This window comes from Notothenia rossii (genome assembly GCF_949606895.1).
Source record: "Notothenia rossii genome assembly, chromosome: 7".
Lineage (NCBI taxonomy): Eukaryota > Metazoa > Chordata > Actinopteri > Perciformes > Nototheniidae > Notothenia > Notothenia rossii.
The window spans coordinates 12,350,356-12,369,298 of NC_136905.1; the positions used below are offsets into that span (position 1 = coordinate 12,350,356).

The 18,943-nt window shown below is 42.1% G+C and overlaps 2 protein-coding genes across 8 annotated transcripts; one reads left to right on the forward strand and one right to left on the reverse strand.

Moving 5' to 3' along the window:
• Positions 1–30: 30 nt before the first annotated feature.
• LOC307046784 (uncharacterized protein) lies at positions 31–5,766 on the reverse strand. 7 transcript variants are annotated; one of them, XM_079693395.1, is made up of 3 exons: positions 5,506–5,766; positions 2,576–2,635; positions 31–1,600 (listed from the first exon to the last, which is right to left on the reverse strand). In XM_079693395.1, exons 2-3 carry the CDS (start codon positions 2,625–2,627, stop codon positions 1,209–1,211), a joined length of 444 nt encoding a protein of 147 aa, XP_079549521.1. In that variant the 5' UTR covers positions 2,628–2,635; positions 5,506–5,766; the 3' UTR covers positions 31–1,208. The 7 variants fall into 7 exon arrangements, with proteins under 7 accessions (XP_079549521.1, XP_079549523.1, XP_079549522.1 ...); XM_079693397.1 differs by having other exon boundaries at positions 2,576–2,632; positions 5,500–5,766; XM_079693396.1 differs by having other exon boundaries at positions 5,500–5,766.
• LOC307046783 (uncharacterized protein) lies at positions 5,007–18,265 on the forward strand. The gene is made up of 9 exons (XM_079693390.1): positions 5,007–5,320; positions 5,472–5,529; positions 9,903–10,253; positions 11,351–11,617; positions 12,946–13,233; positions 13,545–13,661; positions 13,827–13,888; positions 14,049–15,896; positions 16,259–18,265. The coding sequence occupies exons 2-9, from the start codon at positions 5,490–5,492 to the stop codon at positions 16,286–16,288; spliced, it is 3,003 nt and encodes a 1,000-aa protein (XP_079549516.1). The 5' UTR covers positions 5,007–5,320; positions 5,472–5,489; the 3' UTR covers positions 16,289–18,265.
• Positions 18,266–18,943: the final 678 nt, after the last annotated feature.

Sequence of the window (18,943 nt, forward strand, 5' to 3'; positions counted from 1 at the left end):
AAAGATGAGAGGATTAGAGTGGAAAGAGAGGATAAGGATTTGAGGTAAAAAACTCAGAGCCTGATAGAAAGAGGAGCCGTGGGCATCTCTCGATTATAAAATAAGAATAATGGCGAATGGCTGTCCGAAAGGCTCTGAGACAAAGAATCATGAGAGGCGTTAAATGCTGTCAGGAGAAACTGGTTTAGTTTCAGAAACAATAATGAGCCCGGCGGGTGAGGCATAATGTCGGAGAATGGGATGATGGATAGCCCTGGGAGCGGCAGAAGTAGAGAAGAGTGAAGCTGATGAATTGATACTGTTAGAGCAGACAGATGAGAGTAAAATAAAAGCTTGGACACAGAGGACTAGTAAGCTACGTCGAGACAGGAATTATCTAGAAGCAATGAAACAAAAGAGAGACCCAGCAAGCAATGCCTATAGGCAAATTCTTTAATTATTAAATGAGACTTCCAAAATCAGAAAGAAACAATGCCTGCTGGCGTGAAATTAAAACACATTCATTAAACTGTTGACCGGGACGTTGCAGCTGTTGAGGATTTAAAATATGTTTTTCTTCTATATCACCACTCTGAGATAGTACAATTTGGTATTTGAACTAACCCTGTATCCTTATAAATTTCATTTCTATATATTGTGGAATACAAAATAAACAAGGGCTGTATCTTATTATAATTTTCTTTATCCATTCATCAAATTATTATTGCAATTAACTATTAAGTGATTGTTGTTTGATATAGAAGAAAAAAAAAAAATGCAAATCCAAGTCTCAGAGTGCTCAGCTTGTGGTCTTTAAATAACTTATTGAAAAGTGCTCAGAAGAAAAACCTACATCTGTTAAAAAAGAAAAAGAAATATAATGAATTGGACGTCAATTATAGGATAGTTTTGTTTGCGAAGGTTGATAAAATGAGAGATTTGCCCAGAAAAAAACGTTTAATTGGAGAAGATGGCCCCTTAAAAGTTGGTCACCTTATTTGATCGATAAATAAAGTCAAACATCACATGCGTTTTAACTTTTGCGCCTTTCATAAATCAGGGGGCGTGTTGTACCAGACATCATAATGTTTGTCTTAAGGGCCTAGTAAATGAGAATGAATGGCTGATGATTGGAAAATAATATGAGATTTGGGTAATTCCACTAATCAATAAGGACTAATTGTTTAAACATATCTGCAGTATCACTTGAGGCTTCACAACAAATTCCCTCACATGCTGGGCATCATACTCCTACCATATTCCCTGACGATGCACTGTGCGGTGGTTTTGGCCCCCCTGTGATCCGTCACAGTCAGAGTGTACACGCCGCCGTCTGCTGCCTCGTACGCATTCATCTCAAGTGTTGTCTCCCGCTGCTCCATATTCACATGGACGTTTGGCCTGGTGCCGGCACACTTGAGGCTCCTGCCCGGGCACGTGGCCAGTGTCACTCGCTCGTGAGTCATTCCAGTTTCAGGCTCCCTCTCCCAGGTCACCGAGGAGACTTCTTCCAGGGGTCCATGCTCGATCTGAGCCCTCAGAATGAGTTGTTGTCCCGGCATCACATGTACAGGCTCCTCGTTGAGTACATGCACCGACATGCACTGCAGCCCGCATGGCACTGAGGACAGAAATGTGTTATTGCATCAGAAATCTGCTTACATGCAGTTTGTACTCTTATTATGATCCCAAGTATTTCATATTCATGACCGAAAGAACAAGATCGCGGGTACAAGCGGCCGAGATGGGTTTTCTCCGCAGGGTGGCTGGTGTCTCCCTTAGGGATAAGGTGAGAAGTTGGGTCATCCGGGAGGGACTCGGAGTTGAACCGCTCCTCCTTCGAGTCGAAAGGAGCCAGTTGAGCTGGTTCGGGCACCTAGTTAGGATGCCACCTGGACGCCTCCCTAGGGAGGTGTTCCAGGCACGTCCAGCTGGGAAGAGACCGAGGGGTAGACCTAGAACCAGGTGGAGGGATTATATCTCTTCGCTGGCCTGGGGGCGCCTTGGGATCCCCCAGTCAGAGCTGGTTGATATGGCCAGGGAAAAGAACGTTTGGGGCTCTCTGCTGGAACTGCTACCTCCGCGACCCGACCACGGATAAGCGGGAGAAGATGGATGGATGGATGGAAGTATGACCTTTTAGCATTTGTAGGATTTGCATTGTTTGGGCAGAATGGAAGGCTAGTAAAACAAACAATGGCATAATACTTCATCTTCGTCCTCGGCATGTACTTGAATATGTATGGCTTCTTTCTGTCAAACAATGTCAAGCGATGATTTATAGCGCACGACAGCCCATGCCTAATATGATATCCATCAAACCCCATCAATATCTTAAATCCTGTGTCAAAATGCAGTGGGCCTGGTAAGCCTCTTTGTGCTTAATACAACGAGTATTAATCACACGTCTTAACTTGATAGGCCAAGGATGAAGGAGATGTAAATAATGTAAGCTTATTATTTATGCAAAAGGCATATAACAAGTAAGTATGTGTTTGTGTCAGAGCGCATTGCAGAAAATATTTTTCTTCCTGTAGTTTCAAGCAGAGTTTTAAACAGATATCATTAGGATGCTGGCTGGAAACAAAGACCTTACCCAAGAGAAGCAGCAGGGCAACTTTCCAACTCGGGAAATAATGTAGATCCATAACACCTGCTGATGTAGAGGGAGAACAGACAGAGGAATTTGTCCATGACCGCAGAAACATCCCACCCTTTCCTCTGTACTCGTGAAGCAAGGGTGCCACTGCAGCAAGAATAATAATTCCCTCCAGAGAAAATGTAAAATTAAAATGAGAGCAAAAAGCAATTAAAGCAGCATGCCCCTCTATTAGAAAAAATGCAAACCCAATGTTGAGGGTTATTCTTTTTTTTCATTAATTTATTTGCAAAACATCCAGCAAACAACACTCTTGGCATTGCATACCGCAATTGAATCACAACTTGGAACAAAATAGGGACAGTTCGACTGCCAAAACTAAAATGAATCCCCTCAAGCACAGCTGACACAACAAAACAGAGAGAGAGGAAGCAGTGATAGCAGAGCAGGAACACAACCTGCATGCATTAAATATAACCTGGAATTTCCTTTGCTGTATACCTTGAACTCATCCATATCAGAAGGCCACAGAGTGGGAATCACCTACCTCTCCAAAATTGAAACTAACAAAGCTTCCACTTCACTGTCCCAGAGGTTAAGGTGCAGCGCAACTCACTCTGCCAGTAGATTTATTGCTCAAAATAAAAATCAAAGTAGTTTCCATTTCATTGTGAGAAATTATCTAGTTAAAGACGACGGCTTCTTCATCTACCACCATTACTGAAGCCACCATTAAACCTGAGTTGAAATTAATGTTTCAGGACTTTGTTCTCCTCTCTGCTCTGCTTTTTAAGGTCAGGTCCAGTCAGTGAGTCACGTACAGTAGGCGTCAACTTGTTTTCCAGCAGTTTCCTGCCCTCCCCGTCTCCCCCCATTTCCTGTACAGTAAAGGTTTAATGTTGCTTGTGCATTGAATATGTCAACTCTCCATTGTTAAACTTCATCCCCCCCTCATCTAACCTGTTTCCAAACACATGCTCACTCAACAATACAGTTTGTAAACTTGATAAAACGCAGTGGTATTCTTTTGAAGGGAAACCAATGACAATGTTGGTGCTCATTATGAAATAGGCTTTGTGCTGCAGGCTTCTTATCCAGCACAAACACTATTCGCCCTGCAGACACAACACATTTCCTTGGCTTTGGATTGTTAAGAGTAGGTAGTACATGTATTAATCGATATATTTGTTTTGTTTATGATTGTCTCTCGCATGCAAACACATTTCAAGCGCACACAATCTACTGGGACTATCCAGTCTTAACGCCTTAAATACAAAGTTTGCCTTATAGACAAACAATTAGCTGATTTAGTGTCGTAGTCACATTTAAATTAAGTTCTTATTCTGGACTCTTTCTTTCACAGAACAGCTACTACTGTGTGCATCAGCGGAGCCTTTTTCACTAATAAAGCACTGAAACATAATGACATCACTTATTCAGGGGGTTAGCTCTGCGTTTTCCGACTTCATGAAACGCATCCTGGGGCACAGATTTAACAAGTGATTTAAAACTGATTATAAATCCATTTGTATTTTCAGAGGGTTTGTGAATAATCATGGGAGTCACAGCTGTGGCTCCCACTGAGATCTTTGACTACAAAGATGTGCTGGTAGCTGGAATTAACCAGTGGGTGGCACTAATATAACATCTGGAAGATATCACGACACTTTTGTTCTCAGAGTATTTTTCTTCAGCGGACGTCATCATGTTATGGTTTTATGCACAAACTAATGGATGTCCTTGTTTTGCTTGACATTAATCCATATTATACCACAAGTGGTTAAATTAAGCAAATCATTAATTTGTTTTATCAGATCATAGCTGCCACATAACAGGGCAAAGAAGATTGACCTTCAAACAGGAAAGTCAATAAAATCTAATAAATACATTCTCTAAAAAGGGATAAGGACTTTGCATTACTGCTATCAGTGTGGGACTGTATTCCACAGTAGGATTTCATTCATTTACAAGAAAATATAAGAAAACAAAAGAGTATAAATACGCTACATGTATAGTTAATGATGCTCTTTTTAGTGTGTGGAACTTTCAGGATATCTAATATGTTTCTTGTTTGTATAATTACTCATTACTGCAATGCCATCATTAAAAACCTGCATTGGAAATAATCAAGGTACTTATATTCAAGAAATGTACTGTGTTTACTATTATTGATGAAAAAACATCACAACTATAAAGTAGTATAAATAATAGTGATAGAAAAACCATTCAGAGCCTTTTCTCAAGCAAACGTACCAATACAACTATGTCAAAAATACTAGTATTGTCAGCGAAATTTACTTTAAATAAAAAAAATGCTTCATGTGACCTGTGTATTATATTATTATATGTTATTTTTATTATTTATTTTATTACATGGCATTCCTAGAGTAACACAATAATGCACAAGCAGCATTATAGAGTTACAGCTGTTCGAGGTGAATCTTACTTTCAATAGTTTAATATATCTCAATGAATTCTGTTTTGTAAAATGTATCGTGGTATAGTATTTTAAATCTTAATCTGAAACGTAAGCATATTCGTAACAGCTGTCAGTTAAATATAGTTAAAGGTTTACTTTCAGACATTGTTTATTCAGGCTGCTTTCTCTTTAAGAAAACAGGTGTGTCCTCAGCAGGTAATAGTGGAGAAACAGGAAGTAGAGTTATCAGTATCGAAAACAAAGCGACACGGAACTTTAATTTGGCAAAAACATGAACATGACGGCCGAGGGAAAATACTTTGGTAAGTTTTATACTATCCTTTTTGAAACGCGGAAAATATTTAGTTTTTCAGGTTTATTTTTTTATTGAATAGCATATGGCAAGGTAATAAACCGTAGCATTTACTGGAAGAAGTATGTCAAATGTATTTTAAAAGTTTCATTTCCCCGCAGACCGGCCTGACTGAAGACATGAGACAACCTTTACTTCTTCTCAGGCTGTCGCTGGCAGGTAAAACAATTTCCACTGACGGTGTCTTCTCCTTCTGCTCCGAAAGCAGCGTTCAAATGCTTCAAACAGCTCTCTAAAGCAGAGTATCGGTTGTCTCTTCTGTGGTAAAAAAAATAAGTCCAGGGAGGGGAAAATGTGGCATTCCTAGCACGTTTGGAAATCAATTACATCTTTGAAGCACAAAGCTCGCCTTAACCGCTCTTAAACCTGCGCGGCTGCTTTCCCGTTTGTGCACTGACTAGTGAGTGACGTGAGGCATTCAGGGACTCCTCACAGGCTCTCAAATCTGAACTGTTGTGAGTATTCACAATGAATGGGAGGCCATTGTTTTCTATATCTGTATGGTATTTGGTAATATGTCGATAGGGATGGGCAGTACTGCAGTTTCTTTTAATACAGTAGTGAAACAAGGTTGTTACTCATGCATTAACAATGAAACAGCATCCAATACCGATACTTGGCTATTGTTAATGACAATATGACTTCAAATGTCCTACTGTATTCCCTCCAATTCAGCCTGTATACAAACTAACTGGCCACTTACATATGAAAAATCAACATAGACCGAGCATGTACAATTCAAAGAATAAAGCTGGTGTTTTCATTGTTAATAACAAATATCATGAAAAAACAAATCACAATGATTTCAATCCTCTTCAGTATTGTCGGAAGCCTGATATATCTTTATCTTTCTCATAGACTTTATTAATGCACTTAAATTATTGCATAACAGTGGGTGTCATGGACAGCAGAAAGATAGGGTTGATGAACAATTCACAATTAGAGCAATACATATGTATTACAACACCGATGAAAACGGTCCTCAATAGATGCACTAATTATAATTTTTTGAATAAAATGTGTTAAATCCACAGTGCCCAGCTGCTGGACAATGACCCATGATATAATTTGGGATCTGAGTGATTTAAAAAAAGGCTTACGACTTACGGTGCTAAATGCCCAAAACTTAGTACTAAGAGTCAGAAGGGAGTTTCATATTAGGTATGATTTATTGGTATTGTCCTTCATCCGGCTCAGCTTTCATATTTGTTATGTTGATTTTTAAGTGACTTTGTTTAAGTTGTTGCTACTGTGTAGAAGAGTGCAACACTCACACATTCCCAAGGCCTTACAATCAAATTGACCTTCACAGTATGTTTACATTTCTTTATTTTTTGGAGAAGATGTCTAGAACAAACCTGTCGCGTTCCTTCCTCCTTTATCACCCTTGGCTAATACCAGCTTTACCCTTCTAAATTCACTGCACTTTAAGGTTGTTAAGATATTTGCTGGTATCAATTTTCCCATCCAAAATGACAGATTGTTGTTCCATAACCGGGTATATAACACAGTTTTGGGTGCATACAAATGATCTACTTTAGGCATTTGTGCTACAAGGAACACAGGAAAGGAGCACAGGAATGTAAATTATATTTTAATTTGTTCATTAGCTAGGGCTTGTTGTTCATGCATGAAAGATAATAATTAAAGTAATGATCAGCAACATTTTGATATAATTAAATACAAATGTTGCTGTCGTCTATTTGTGATTAAAATACAAATAAATAGTGATCCAATCTGCAGGGTTTTGAGTTGCCACCAGCAGCCCTTTAGTTCACTTTGTTGGTTTCAATATTTCCTCAAAAACATTTTCCCCGACCTTTGGCCGCCACAGTTTCCACCCTAGCAGACTGACATGTAACATAGAGGTCAAAGATGTGAGTGTGTGTTTATTTTTCTGCAAACTCGCATAAAAAGAATGCGGCAAAAAGCGTAAAGCGGTGCATAACTTACCATGGCAACACTCATGAACAGTGTATTGTTTACATCTGTGGCCGGCGTCAATGCACGCAGCAGAGTGTGTGTCTGCGGTTGTGTGAAAGCATGCACGTACGCTGTTGCAATTATTGCGAATTAACCCTTTTTTCTATGCTAAACGCCTGCAGTGTGGTCAATGTGTGGTCTGACGAACATCCTTTGATGCTTAAGAGGTGATTCATTTTACATTTGTAGGTGCAGCGGTTACTTTATAATCAAGTAAATTGTTACAAGTTAGCAGTTTGACCTATTAGACCCACCCACCCCTTAATGTGTGGTTTATCAGTTTAAGGTTCCTACAGTTTTTGGCATGACTTCAGGGCCAATCATCATTCAAGGTACATAAAAGAGTTATATTTGTAGATACACATTAATTGTAACTTATCAAATAGGACTTAGTATTGCTCTTTTGTCCTTGGAAAACCCGTCACAGCACATGAATGCATCTGCTCTGTGCTGCGTTACTCATTTCTTTCTTTGAACTCATGTCTCTTTATCTTCCCGTCTCTTCTAATAAAGTCACAAGGCCGGTGATATTTTTAATCGGGGCACCGAAACTCTTTTGACGTCTTTAACAGCAATGCGAGTGAACCTGAACTCAATCCATCTCTCTGTTGACCTTTTGTCATTTGATACACTGCTCCCCTGTGAAAATCATTTGAAGGCAGTCCAGCGACACTGATCAGCACCATATTGATTTGGTTCTCTACAATGCATTGGCCAGAGCACTCTTGCGTGGTTGCTTTATTTGCCAGTAAAACGGCATTGAGTATTCTACCTGAGTTTCCCAGCCTGAATCTGTACAGAAACCTAAACAAAGGTCTGGCTGCCAAATACAAAAACATATATCTTTGTTCTATCTGTCATTCACAAACACCCTGCCAATGGACACACAGCATACAACAGTTAAAAGCCTGTAGAATATTTGGTTCTTTTACAACATTGTTTCTGAGGAATTGACTATGCACTGCAGATTCTCGAGAAGAGAGACGACAACTATGATTTTAACACGGATTACGTTAAGTCAGCATAACAAAAACACAAAATAGATGTTTAGCTTGGGATCACTTTCAATCCAAAAAAACATGGTGTTAAATCTATGAGGGAGAAAAGAGTGTGTACCTAACTAATAGGTTGTTACACCCGGATCCCGGCCTGTTTGTTTCTATAGATCCTGCTCTCTGCAGGGGTGAAAGAAGCCTTCACATTGTTTACTCAGCGAGGCCACCAGTGAAAATAGTCTTTTTTCAAGTTCATGTCCCACATAGAAATTGCCTGTGAAATTGGACAAGCATTTTCAGAATAATGATCTTAAAAACATCCAAATAAAAATGTATTTTTCCGCAGCAAACTTGCCCTGTAACTGAGTATATGACATGTTTAGATTGGACGCTGACGCATTAATATGTAAGGGGAATTTTAGTGCATTTTTGCATGATTAATTGGGTCTTTTTTGTAATATTCTCAATAGATATCTCAATATGTTCAGTGCCTCTACATCGGCGTACAGTTTCACATAGGCTACACTCCAAATACTTTTCTAATATGACTGATAAGTTGACCTTTTGTGACTTGAAAAGGTTTTTTCAGGATAAATCACTCTTTGGTGAAGCTGCATATTCAAAGACATTTGAAACATTTGTGGACAAGGGATCACAATTACAAACACTGGTATGATTTTATGATGATGGTATGATTCATATAACTTTAAATAAAGTTACAGATCGTAATCTCCAAAGTATAACTAGGAACCATAGTTGTCAAATAAGAGTATAAAATGTAGTATTTCTCTCAATAACGTGGTAGAGTAGAAGAATAAAGTAACATCAATTAAAAATATTCAAGTACAAGTATATGAAAATTGCAAAAATCAATCAATCAATGTTTATTTATATAGCCCAATATCACAAATGTTACATTTGTCTCAGTGGACTTCACAGTGTACAGAATATCAGTATGACAATACGACACCCTCTGTCCTTAGACCCTCTGTCCTTAGACCCTCTGTCCTCAGACCCTCTGTCCTTAGACCCTCACATCGTACAAGGAAAAACTTCCGGAGAAAACCCCACAGTTTAAAGGGGAACATGGGAGAAACCTCAGGGAGAGCAACAGAGGAGGGATCCCTCTCCCAGGACGGACAGACGTGCAATAGATGCCGTGTGTAAATTGAAAAGATAATACATTTACAACATAGGTAGACCAAATGTTTGGAAATGCATGTGTGTATAATAGGAAGATGAATCCACGAGGATATCCATCCAGGACTTATGATCCAGGACCACAGCAACAGGATCATCCATGACTCCGGATCCCGGCGTAGATAGACACCAAAAAGAAATTTGGGGAAGCTGGGTTATTCGGAACATGAGAGTACACAGGTACAGACAGAGAGAAGGTAGAAGTAAGATGTCCCCCGACAAACTAAGCCTAAAGCAGCAAAACTAGGGGCAGAATCTAATCAGCCCTAACTATAAGCTTTATCAAAAAGGGAGAACAAGTGTAGAACTTGAGTAAATGTACTTTATTAAACTGATCTTCTCTCTTCTGTTCAGTCCTCCTCTCTGCCAAAGTGCTGGCTCAGAAGCCGGTAGAGATCCAGTTCCAGACTGACCCGGTTCTGGTTCAAACTGGTTCTGAGATCGTGTTCACGGTGCTGACGGTGTCCCAGGTTTTCTCCATGAAATGGCAGTTCCAGGGAGGAGTGACTGTTGGTCAGTGGAGCTCAGGAGCCTCAGCGATTAACCCGGGAACCCAGTTCGTGGGTCGGGTCACCATCTCTGCAAACCAGCTCCGAATCGCAGGCGCACAGCTCCGAGATGCGGGGGATTACACGGTGGAGGTGACCCCCTCTGGTACCACAGACCTTATTGCTAACTCCAAACCGGTAAAGCTGAGAGTCTTTGGTAAGAGAAAAAGAAACGTGCCTGATTTAAGACTTAAGAAGAAGAAAGGGAGGGAAGGAAGGAAGGTAGGAGGGGTGGGGACGTGTATGATAATATAAAGGAGGAAGAGAAGTGAGTGAAGAGAGAAGAGGGAGGATTTGGGGAGTAAGAGAATTAGTCTGGGAGGTATAATAAAATTAGTGACCCATGGTAGGCGAAGTAAAATGAAGGAAAAAGGAGGAGGGGATGAAGCTAGTTGCTCAGGGCTTTATGCTAATAAAACACATTTGATATGCAGCGCTCATGCTCTTAGATGTTTGATATTGTAGCTGTCTAAATATGTAACGTACATTTACATACAGTATTTGCATTAATTTGCATTCAGTTCTGTAACTAAGCTGGACCAGCTGAGTGTTACTTTTTATTAGCCCACACTAGAGGAATGTCGCTCTAGTCTTTCTCATGCCTCTTACCACCGGCGCTAATAGGGTGTCAGGGAGACCAAATTGTTCGAAGCACCAAGTCTATTATTGCTGAAAGGTCACATCCTCTAAACTCACAGCGGTTCACATACGTGTCCTTGAGCACGACTGTCAACCTCCCACTAACTCACTGACAACTTGCTTTAGAAATGAGTATAAGCTAAAATCCTAAATTATTCACAGCACAGGCAAGTTTCAAGTCAGAACATTTGCGAGTGATTAGAGCTATCTGGTGTCTGCTCGGATGTTTTTGTTTGTTTCCTGTTGCTGCTGCAGTTTCGTCTTAGTCACAGCCTTCTCCGTCAGCACGCCCCCTCTTCTCCCTCTCCAATTATTTAACTTAGGCTGACTGCCAAGAGGCATCTCTGCTACCACTCACACCGTCTGCCCTCTTACTCACCATCTGTGCTTCTATCTGAATCCTGTCCCTTCTCAGCTCTCACTTGCTTTGATTACCACAAATGATCCTCAACAGAAACATAAAACTGCCCTGTATTGTTGTGTCAGTCCAACATCTGAAGTGAGCTCTCGTATACTCTCATGCTCTCTACCTACAGCCATAGTGCCTTTTTTAGAAACCTTTTTTCTGCTTTTGTAGCTCTTTGGTAACCCATTATTTTCATACTCTCCCTGTAGATGCAGTGGCGGGGGTGAATCTGATTGTTCCCGCAGTTGCGATGGAGGGGAGGAATGTGTCTCTGCGGTGCACATGGACTGCTGGGACAGATATTGCAGTCCAGTGGGGCAAAGGAGGTGCAGCCATCGTCACCGACGCCAGGATCACCATCTCAGGCGGCTTTCTAGTCATCAACCCAGCCAGACGAAGTGATGCCGGGGATTACTCATGCACCGTCAGCAACCCTGTCAGCGCCCAAACCACCACACAGAGCATCACTGTCTACTGTGAGTTTGATCAAGACAAGTGGCCGTTAATCTGCTGCAGCCACTGCAAACAGCAGTAGCTTATCTACTCCATCTACACTGCACTGCAAACAGTGTGCTAAGATGCACTCGGATTGCAAAGGACATTCTTCACTTGGGCCCATTGTGCTGCCTGAGCGTTGTGTTGATCACATCCTTAATTCTGATGTGACAGTAATAGCAAACACTACCAATCATCCCACTGGCATATTTAAGTGGCCCGTTATCGTTGTCCTCTAACATTAAACAGATGGTTCTTAGCCAAATGAAAAACACATCAATTTGCGGGTGTTGTTGAAATCTGTTGGGGCTATGCATGCCAAAAGTGGATTTTCTTTCGTCACACTTATTTTTAATCACCACTTCTGATGTCCACCCAGACACCAGACTGTTATATAAACTAAAACTGCAACTAAGGATTCTTATCATCATTGTTTTTGTCATTATAGATGAATCTCTTAATAGCTCAGTTGATGAATGATCAGAAAACAGGCAAAATGCTTACAGACTTCCCCAGTAAGTTACGTCACACCTGAAATTTGATTTAATACAAAACAGAAATCACCTCACATGTTTTTAAGCTAGAATGTGAAAATATGTGGCCTTTCTGCGAGATATTTGAATAGACACATCACGTGAATATCAGAATTGTTATTAACAAAAGTGATAAGAAGATTTCTACCACTCTCATATTTGTCAGTGAAACTTAAAGCTGGAACCAGCAGCCATTAAGCTAAACTTAGCATAATGGCTGGAAGTAGTTTGCCCGGTTTTGTTAAAGATAACCCAATCCACCCTCTTACTGGAGGAAGTTGCATACTTACATAACAGAACTACTGTATGGACTTAAGTCAAACTTATTTCATTCATTTATTTCTTATAGTTTTCAATACAAGTAATGGAACAAAAAAATATAGCACTTTATGTAAAGTGTAGATCAAGCTGTGTTGAACAGCAGGCTGCAGTAACTTGTGTAACGAGTGCTTACCCACAATGCAGTACTTCTCCAGACTGAGCAGGACTTCACAATGCTTTTTGATGTTTCTTCAAGTGGTGGCAGCCATTCGTATTTTAGATTTAACCTCAAACAAAAAAGTGCACAGCTTTGTAGACGGCAAAGAGATCGAGGAGGTTTCATTAAAAGGCTTTACGCTGACTTAAACCCAAAAATGACAGAAAGATAAAACCTTGAACAGAATACATCATCTGTTCACTAGAGGCAGCTTTATTGAATACAGATTTCTCTTGTTGTACTTGTGAAACAAATGTTTTTGATGCTGATGAATGTCCTCTGATCTTCCCCAAACCAGATGGCCCTGACACCCCCGTGCTGACCAAGGAGAGCGCTAAAGAGTGTGTTGGGGGAGGGGATGTGTTGGTGGGACAGGAGGTGCGTCTCACCTGCTTGTCTGACTCGCTGCCCCCTGCCCTTTTCTCATGGCAACGTGACGGACAGACGGTCACCACCGGACAGCCGGACAGCGGGTTGCTCAACCTTCAGACTTTCTCAACAGATGAGAGCGGCCGGTACGTGTGCACGGCCAGAAACAGCATCACCGGGGGCTCGTCGGAGCAGGGGACAGACCTGGCCATCGTAGGTGAGTTATAGTGGAGCCTGGCCTCTCTGTGACTGATAATGATGAGAGTCGGTTTTGGACAGTTTCTTGTATCTGTCATCCCAGCTGCAGAAAGTGGATCTTAAGAGAACGTGTTCAAAGTCATTCAGTGACTTTCACACTTTCTTTCCTCTTCTCCATTTTCATTTCGGTCTTTGCTGTAACTATCATTCTTTTTCAGAATCCCCCCCCTTCTCTCCTCTCCTGTTCTCACTTCTATTTTCAGTCCGAGCGTCAGACTCATTATCATTATTAATTCTTCCCCTTGACATGATTTTTTTTTAACATTCCAGCCACGTGTCTAGACGTCGGGGAAGTGGTGGGGACTGTGATTGGCTCTTTGCTTCTGCTGCTAATCCTCATCGCGCTCCTCGTTGTGCTTATTGTGTTTCTCGTGCGACGGAGGAGGGGTAAGTCTTTGTTTGCGATCGTGTACATTTTTATTTGTCCACTTTTTCATTGTAAATTAATGTTGAGTCAAGCATTTTTTTTAAAATCTTTTTATTTTCATTCTTACATCGCATAATAGCTCGAGCACTGAAGTGATTTCTTCATTATCATTTCTATTATTGCAGCACAGAGACCAAGAGATTCTGCTGTGCCTGTGCAGAGGGACAACCCAAATCCCAGGCTGATAGTAAGCCTCAGTAAAGTTTACATGTGATTCACCATTGATTTTGTCTTGATCCAGTCTATGTGCTGGTGCTTATGGGCTTTTCACAAATGACCCTCTCATTCCATCTTTCTTTTGCTGTCTCTTCTCTCCCTCCTCTCATTTTTCATCTGCTCCCATTAAGCCTCCAGATCCACAACCTAATGGTGCAAGGGATTTGGGCCAAGGTCCCCAACCCCCCCTCTATCACACACGCCACCCTGAGCGCGTATACGCAGCCCCTCTTGAAATAAGCAACCCACAGACAGTGCAGCCGAACGGGCAGCATAACTCCGACACACACCAACAGAATGGACGTACCCACGCAAATGGACTCCTACAAAATGCATCTAATAATGCAGATTCATACCCTCACAATGGCATTGAAAACAGGGCTTTTACTCACACTGATGCTCAAAATGCAAACACACTCCCGAACACACAACAGCAAAATCCTAGCATTCTCATACAGACTGGCGGTGCCCAGGGCGGTAACCAGCAGTCGGGGGTCCACCTCAGCCTCAACACACTGCCGCAGAGTGCCCAGCAAAACAACAATGCACAAATGCCCACCATACATGTCAATCTTAACTCATACCCAGCCAACAGCCATCAGCCTCAGCAGGACAGCTCATTTCCTCTTACCAATACTGCCAATAATAACACTTTGCAAACCCATCAGAACGTAACACACACAGAGCAATCAAACCCCAGAATGCAAAGTGGACAGCCCTATCCTAATGACCCCCCACTGAATGCTCACATAGAAGCAGATCACCGAGATCAGCCTAGACTTGTCCCGACTGGATCCACACACTATAACAGTAACAACACTCTCCAGCAAAACGCCGACACACAGACGTACCAGCGGGAGCCAGATTCCCCTCGCAGGTCTGAAAGAAACTCTTGGGATCTCCTCAGAGGGACCCCAGCGTATAAAAGTGTATTACCCCTAGGGACCCCAGCGTATCCCAGCGGCAGGCATCAAAGAGGACAGACATTTCCTGAGTACACCTCTGACACAGACTACACCTACCATCCTCCCATACCAGAGGCAAGAGCACCTAGCAGATCTCAGCCTCAACTCAAGAGCCAAAACACTTCACGGAGCAGAGCTTCACCAAGACGAGAAGCCCCATCAGAGGACCGACGGACACGGAGCCGTTCTGCTGATCATCGAGGCCCAAACACTCGCAGCGTAACACAGCTTGAGGCTGAACACAACACACAGAGAGTCAGACACACACAAAGGCAGAGCGCTCAGCGAGACATCAGAGAAACGCCTGGTAGCCAGAACGCCCCCAGGCAGGAAGCCACACACAGGAATAACCCCCAGGCTCTGCCTCTCATGAGCCAGCAGGCCTCTGTGGGCCGCTCTGCTCTGTCACAAGGTCCCACGACACAACAGGGACTGGCTGCACCTCGGGGTGCAGATACAAGAGCGTTGGCTGATCCTAATCACCTTCCACAGGCACAGAGAGCAGCACAGAACCAAACTTCAACACAAGGCCTGGGCAAACAGACACAGCCTGTCATAAACGGTGCCAATCATCCCCGCCAAGGAGGCACTGCTCCACTCCCAAACTCTTCTGCCCATCATAATCCCAGCAACCTAACCCAGGCTGCTCTCACAGCCCACACTGAGAGGGCTCAAACATTTCAGAATAGGAAACATCAGACAATGGCTGCTCTGCTTCACCCCGGAACACAGACACAGGTTCCTGCTGACGGGGCTAAGCAGCCACCAGCGCCTCCTCCTGTGATGCCCCTCACACAGTTCCAGACCCTACCTAAGAAGCACACCGCGCACAGATCCCCAGTCAGAGGGCCTCAGCCCCCTAGACCTCCTGTCAACATGCCGATCGCTCAACGACACCAACAAGTACAACATCGGCCCACCAACCATCATCCCCAACATGGACACATGCATGTCGATCCTCACCGGCATGCCAATGGCCGCGGGCATCCTGCACACTTCACCCATCCCGAGCAGGTAAGTGAGACACAGCATGATACTGCTAACAGTAGCCATATGTTTGTTGATATGACTTCTTTCCAGCACACATATCTCCTTCTGATGTGCACTTACAGCTGTCATATCATGTCATGGCTCCATGTGTGCAGTGTTACAGGCTCCTTTCTACCTGCACCGTCTCCTCAGCAGTGTGTGCTTTCGTCTGTAGTGTGTATTTCTTGATGGATTCTTGACAGCACTTGTATATGGCTGTTGCATTTTCACAATTGACAAAAAGATGACATTACTATGTATTTAGTCTTGAGTGTTTGTGACACTGTGGTTCTGCCTCTTTTTCTGCATGACATGTTGCCAATGAAGGGCTTATTGTGTCTTTCCAGCATCAGACTCACAGGGGGAGACCAAGATGATGACAGATGTCAGCAGACTATTCTCTACTACTGTCCCGCATCCACTGGCAAACAAACAGCTGACACACTTGATCCAACGTACCACCGAGCAAGAGTGACTGCACAAGGTTCTCCTCTCAAAAAGGCTGACACACCCGGGTGTCTCTGTCGCTTAGTTTTTTATAAAGAAAATAAAAATGTCTCCCATGGGGATTACAAAGTGTAGTTTTTTGGATTAGAGTACTGCTTTTCTAGAAATGAATGTCAAATTACCAAAAGAAGGATGCTCGATTTGCACTTATTAAAAGAATGTATTGAATAAGCTACGTGATACTGAATGTATTTTTAACCTAAAATCCTTCGCCATCAACAACACTGCTCTACACACAGACGTCATGTAGTCCCATGTGAATTGTATTATTTTGCCTTGTGAAGCAGTGGTCATGCATCAAACTTTGCTGCTGAGCCTCCTCCGAGTAGACAGGCTCAGTGATCCATAGCTCTTGACCAAGCTCACACCCCCTCATCCATTCATCATCGAAAGATCTAAACAACACCACCTTGACAAATGCACTTGAGGTGCTTGCATGAATATATCTGTCTCTATTCTGAGAAAATTATTCACCCCTGGGACGGGTGACAATTATGAAAGAAGAAATTAGCCGTAGGGGCGGCCTTAATGTAAATGGAACTATTTATTTTGCGCCTTCTGTTTACGGATGCTTCTTATTACACTTCTCAATTAAGGGATTCGCCTCGGTGGCGCTCAGGCGTAATGCTCAGCTAACTATGAAGGGGATCCCACAAATGGATGTGCGCTTATCAATTAAATGCTTTTTATGTGACTTAAATGATTTGGAAAGTAATCACACCCCGGCCATGAACAAGGTCAGCACAAACACTGGATCTGCCACGCTTTCTGCTGAAGAAGCAACAATGAACTGTCTGCACTGGGTCAGGGACAGCACATTAAAAACAATGGGATCTCATTACTTTTACAGATGATGTGTTTATTGATTTATAATGTTGGTGCTTTATTTAAACTCGGGTTCGCTTGTAAAATGTATTATCTGGGTTGCAGCAATTGATAACAATGCTATTATTTCTGTATGCTAATTTCATACGGAATTTCAAGGATGAGGCTGCAATGATTATGTTTATTATTGTCAACAAATCCATGAATTGATCCTACTTACAAGTGATTGGTCTCTGTGCTTTAGAGCTCCATTGTTTCCTCATAAATACACATCAATGAGACACACTACGTGACATGGTCCAGCATTACCATAAACATGGCCACTGTACTTTATTGGAGTCAATAACATTAACACTGCTGCTGTACATTCTCTCACTTAAACACAGCAACACAAACATAAAGTCAATATGAAGTCATAGCCTCACACTATCCTGCATACGGCATCCGTTTGCTCTAAATGAACACAAAAGCATCAAATGTGTATTAATCCCCAGCTGAAGATATCCCCATGCACTAATTACTGCACCATGAGTAGCATTTGATGGTATCTTCAGTGTCCAGATGTTGCAGGAAATACTTTTTTTGTAAAGAAGGACATATTTGCAACCTGTTTGTGAACATTTATGTCCTCAAGAGCAACAAATGTGATGAGAACGTTGAAGAGGGGAAAGGAAATAACACTTGAGAGAGAAAATAATGCACGGTTGTTTTCCATCTTTACGTGGGATTTGTTGACATTACGAAAGATTCATCCTCACATCGAAATACATTAACTTACACGGCACATCTGGCAACTACAGCCAAACATCTGGAGCATGAGATTGACTTTACTGCCTTGAATTATGATGCTGTTTTAGGCAAATGAATGTTTGTGTATAGTTTATACAGATGTTACATATGTATGTGAGATGCTGAAAGCACAGTTTTCTTTTTATCTTTATCTCCTCAGGAAGGATTTGTATATTGTTTGGGCTTCAGGACTCCATTATGTTCTCAATAATAAACATATGTTTTACATATAACCTGTGTGAAGTCTTCTGTTGAAAAATAACTACAATAACTGTCATAGTCTGCACATTGCCCGTTCTATTTCCATCACAGCTGAAGTCGTCTGAATTATTCAAAGCACCGAGCACAATCATTACCTTATTTAGCCTCTCCTGTCGATATAAATGCACTCTACCAAACATAAGGATCTTTTGATTTTCAGTACAAAACACCTCATGCATGTGACAGACCCCACAAACATCTATTTATTCCTCTGAAGCACAGCGCTGTGTGCAGCCCGAGCATATTTCTGCTCACTGTGTCTATAGTGCTAATTATGCATGGCGCCTGTGTACACCGCACGCTGCTGTGGATTTTTTTCCTCAGATGAATCTGTTCCTTCGGCTTGTTGTTGAGGAGGTGCAGAGCGTGTTTGGATCACAGCTTCATCAGTCTCCCAATCCTCTGCTCCCACTTGTACGTCACCTCTGATGAACAGACCTGCTGCTCACTATTGGAGACACTTCACGGTAGTCTAGCTCTGTAACGAGTGGAGATGGAGTGCATTTGAGTGCTACTAGAAAATGTTGCGCCATTGCCTACCTGTTCCAGATAAAAGCTGTGATTTATGAAAAGTTTGAAGCAGTTTTACAACTAGTGTTTCGTATACGGTAGGATGTAGAGTGAAGTGTGTTGTTTATAGCCTAAACAAC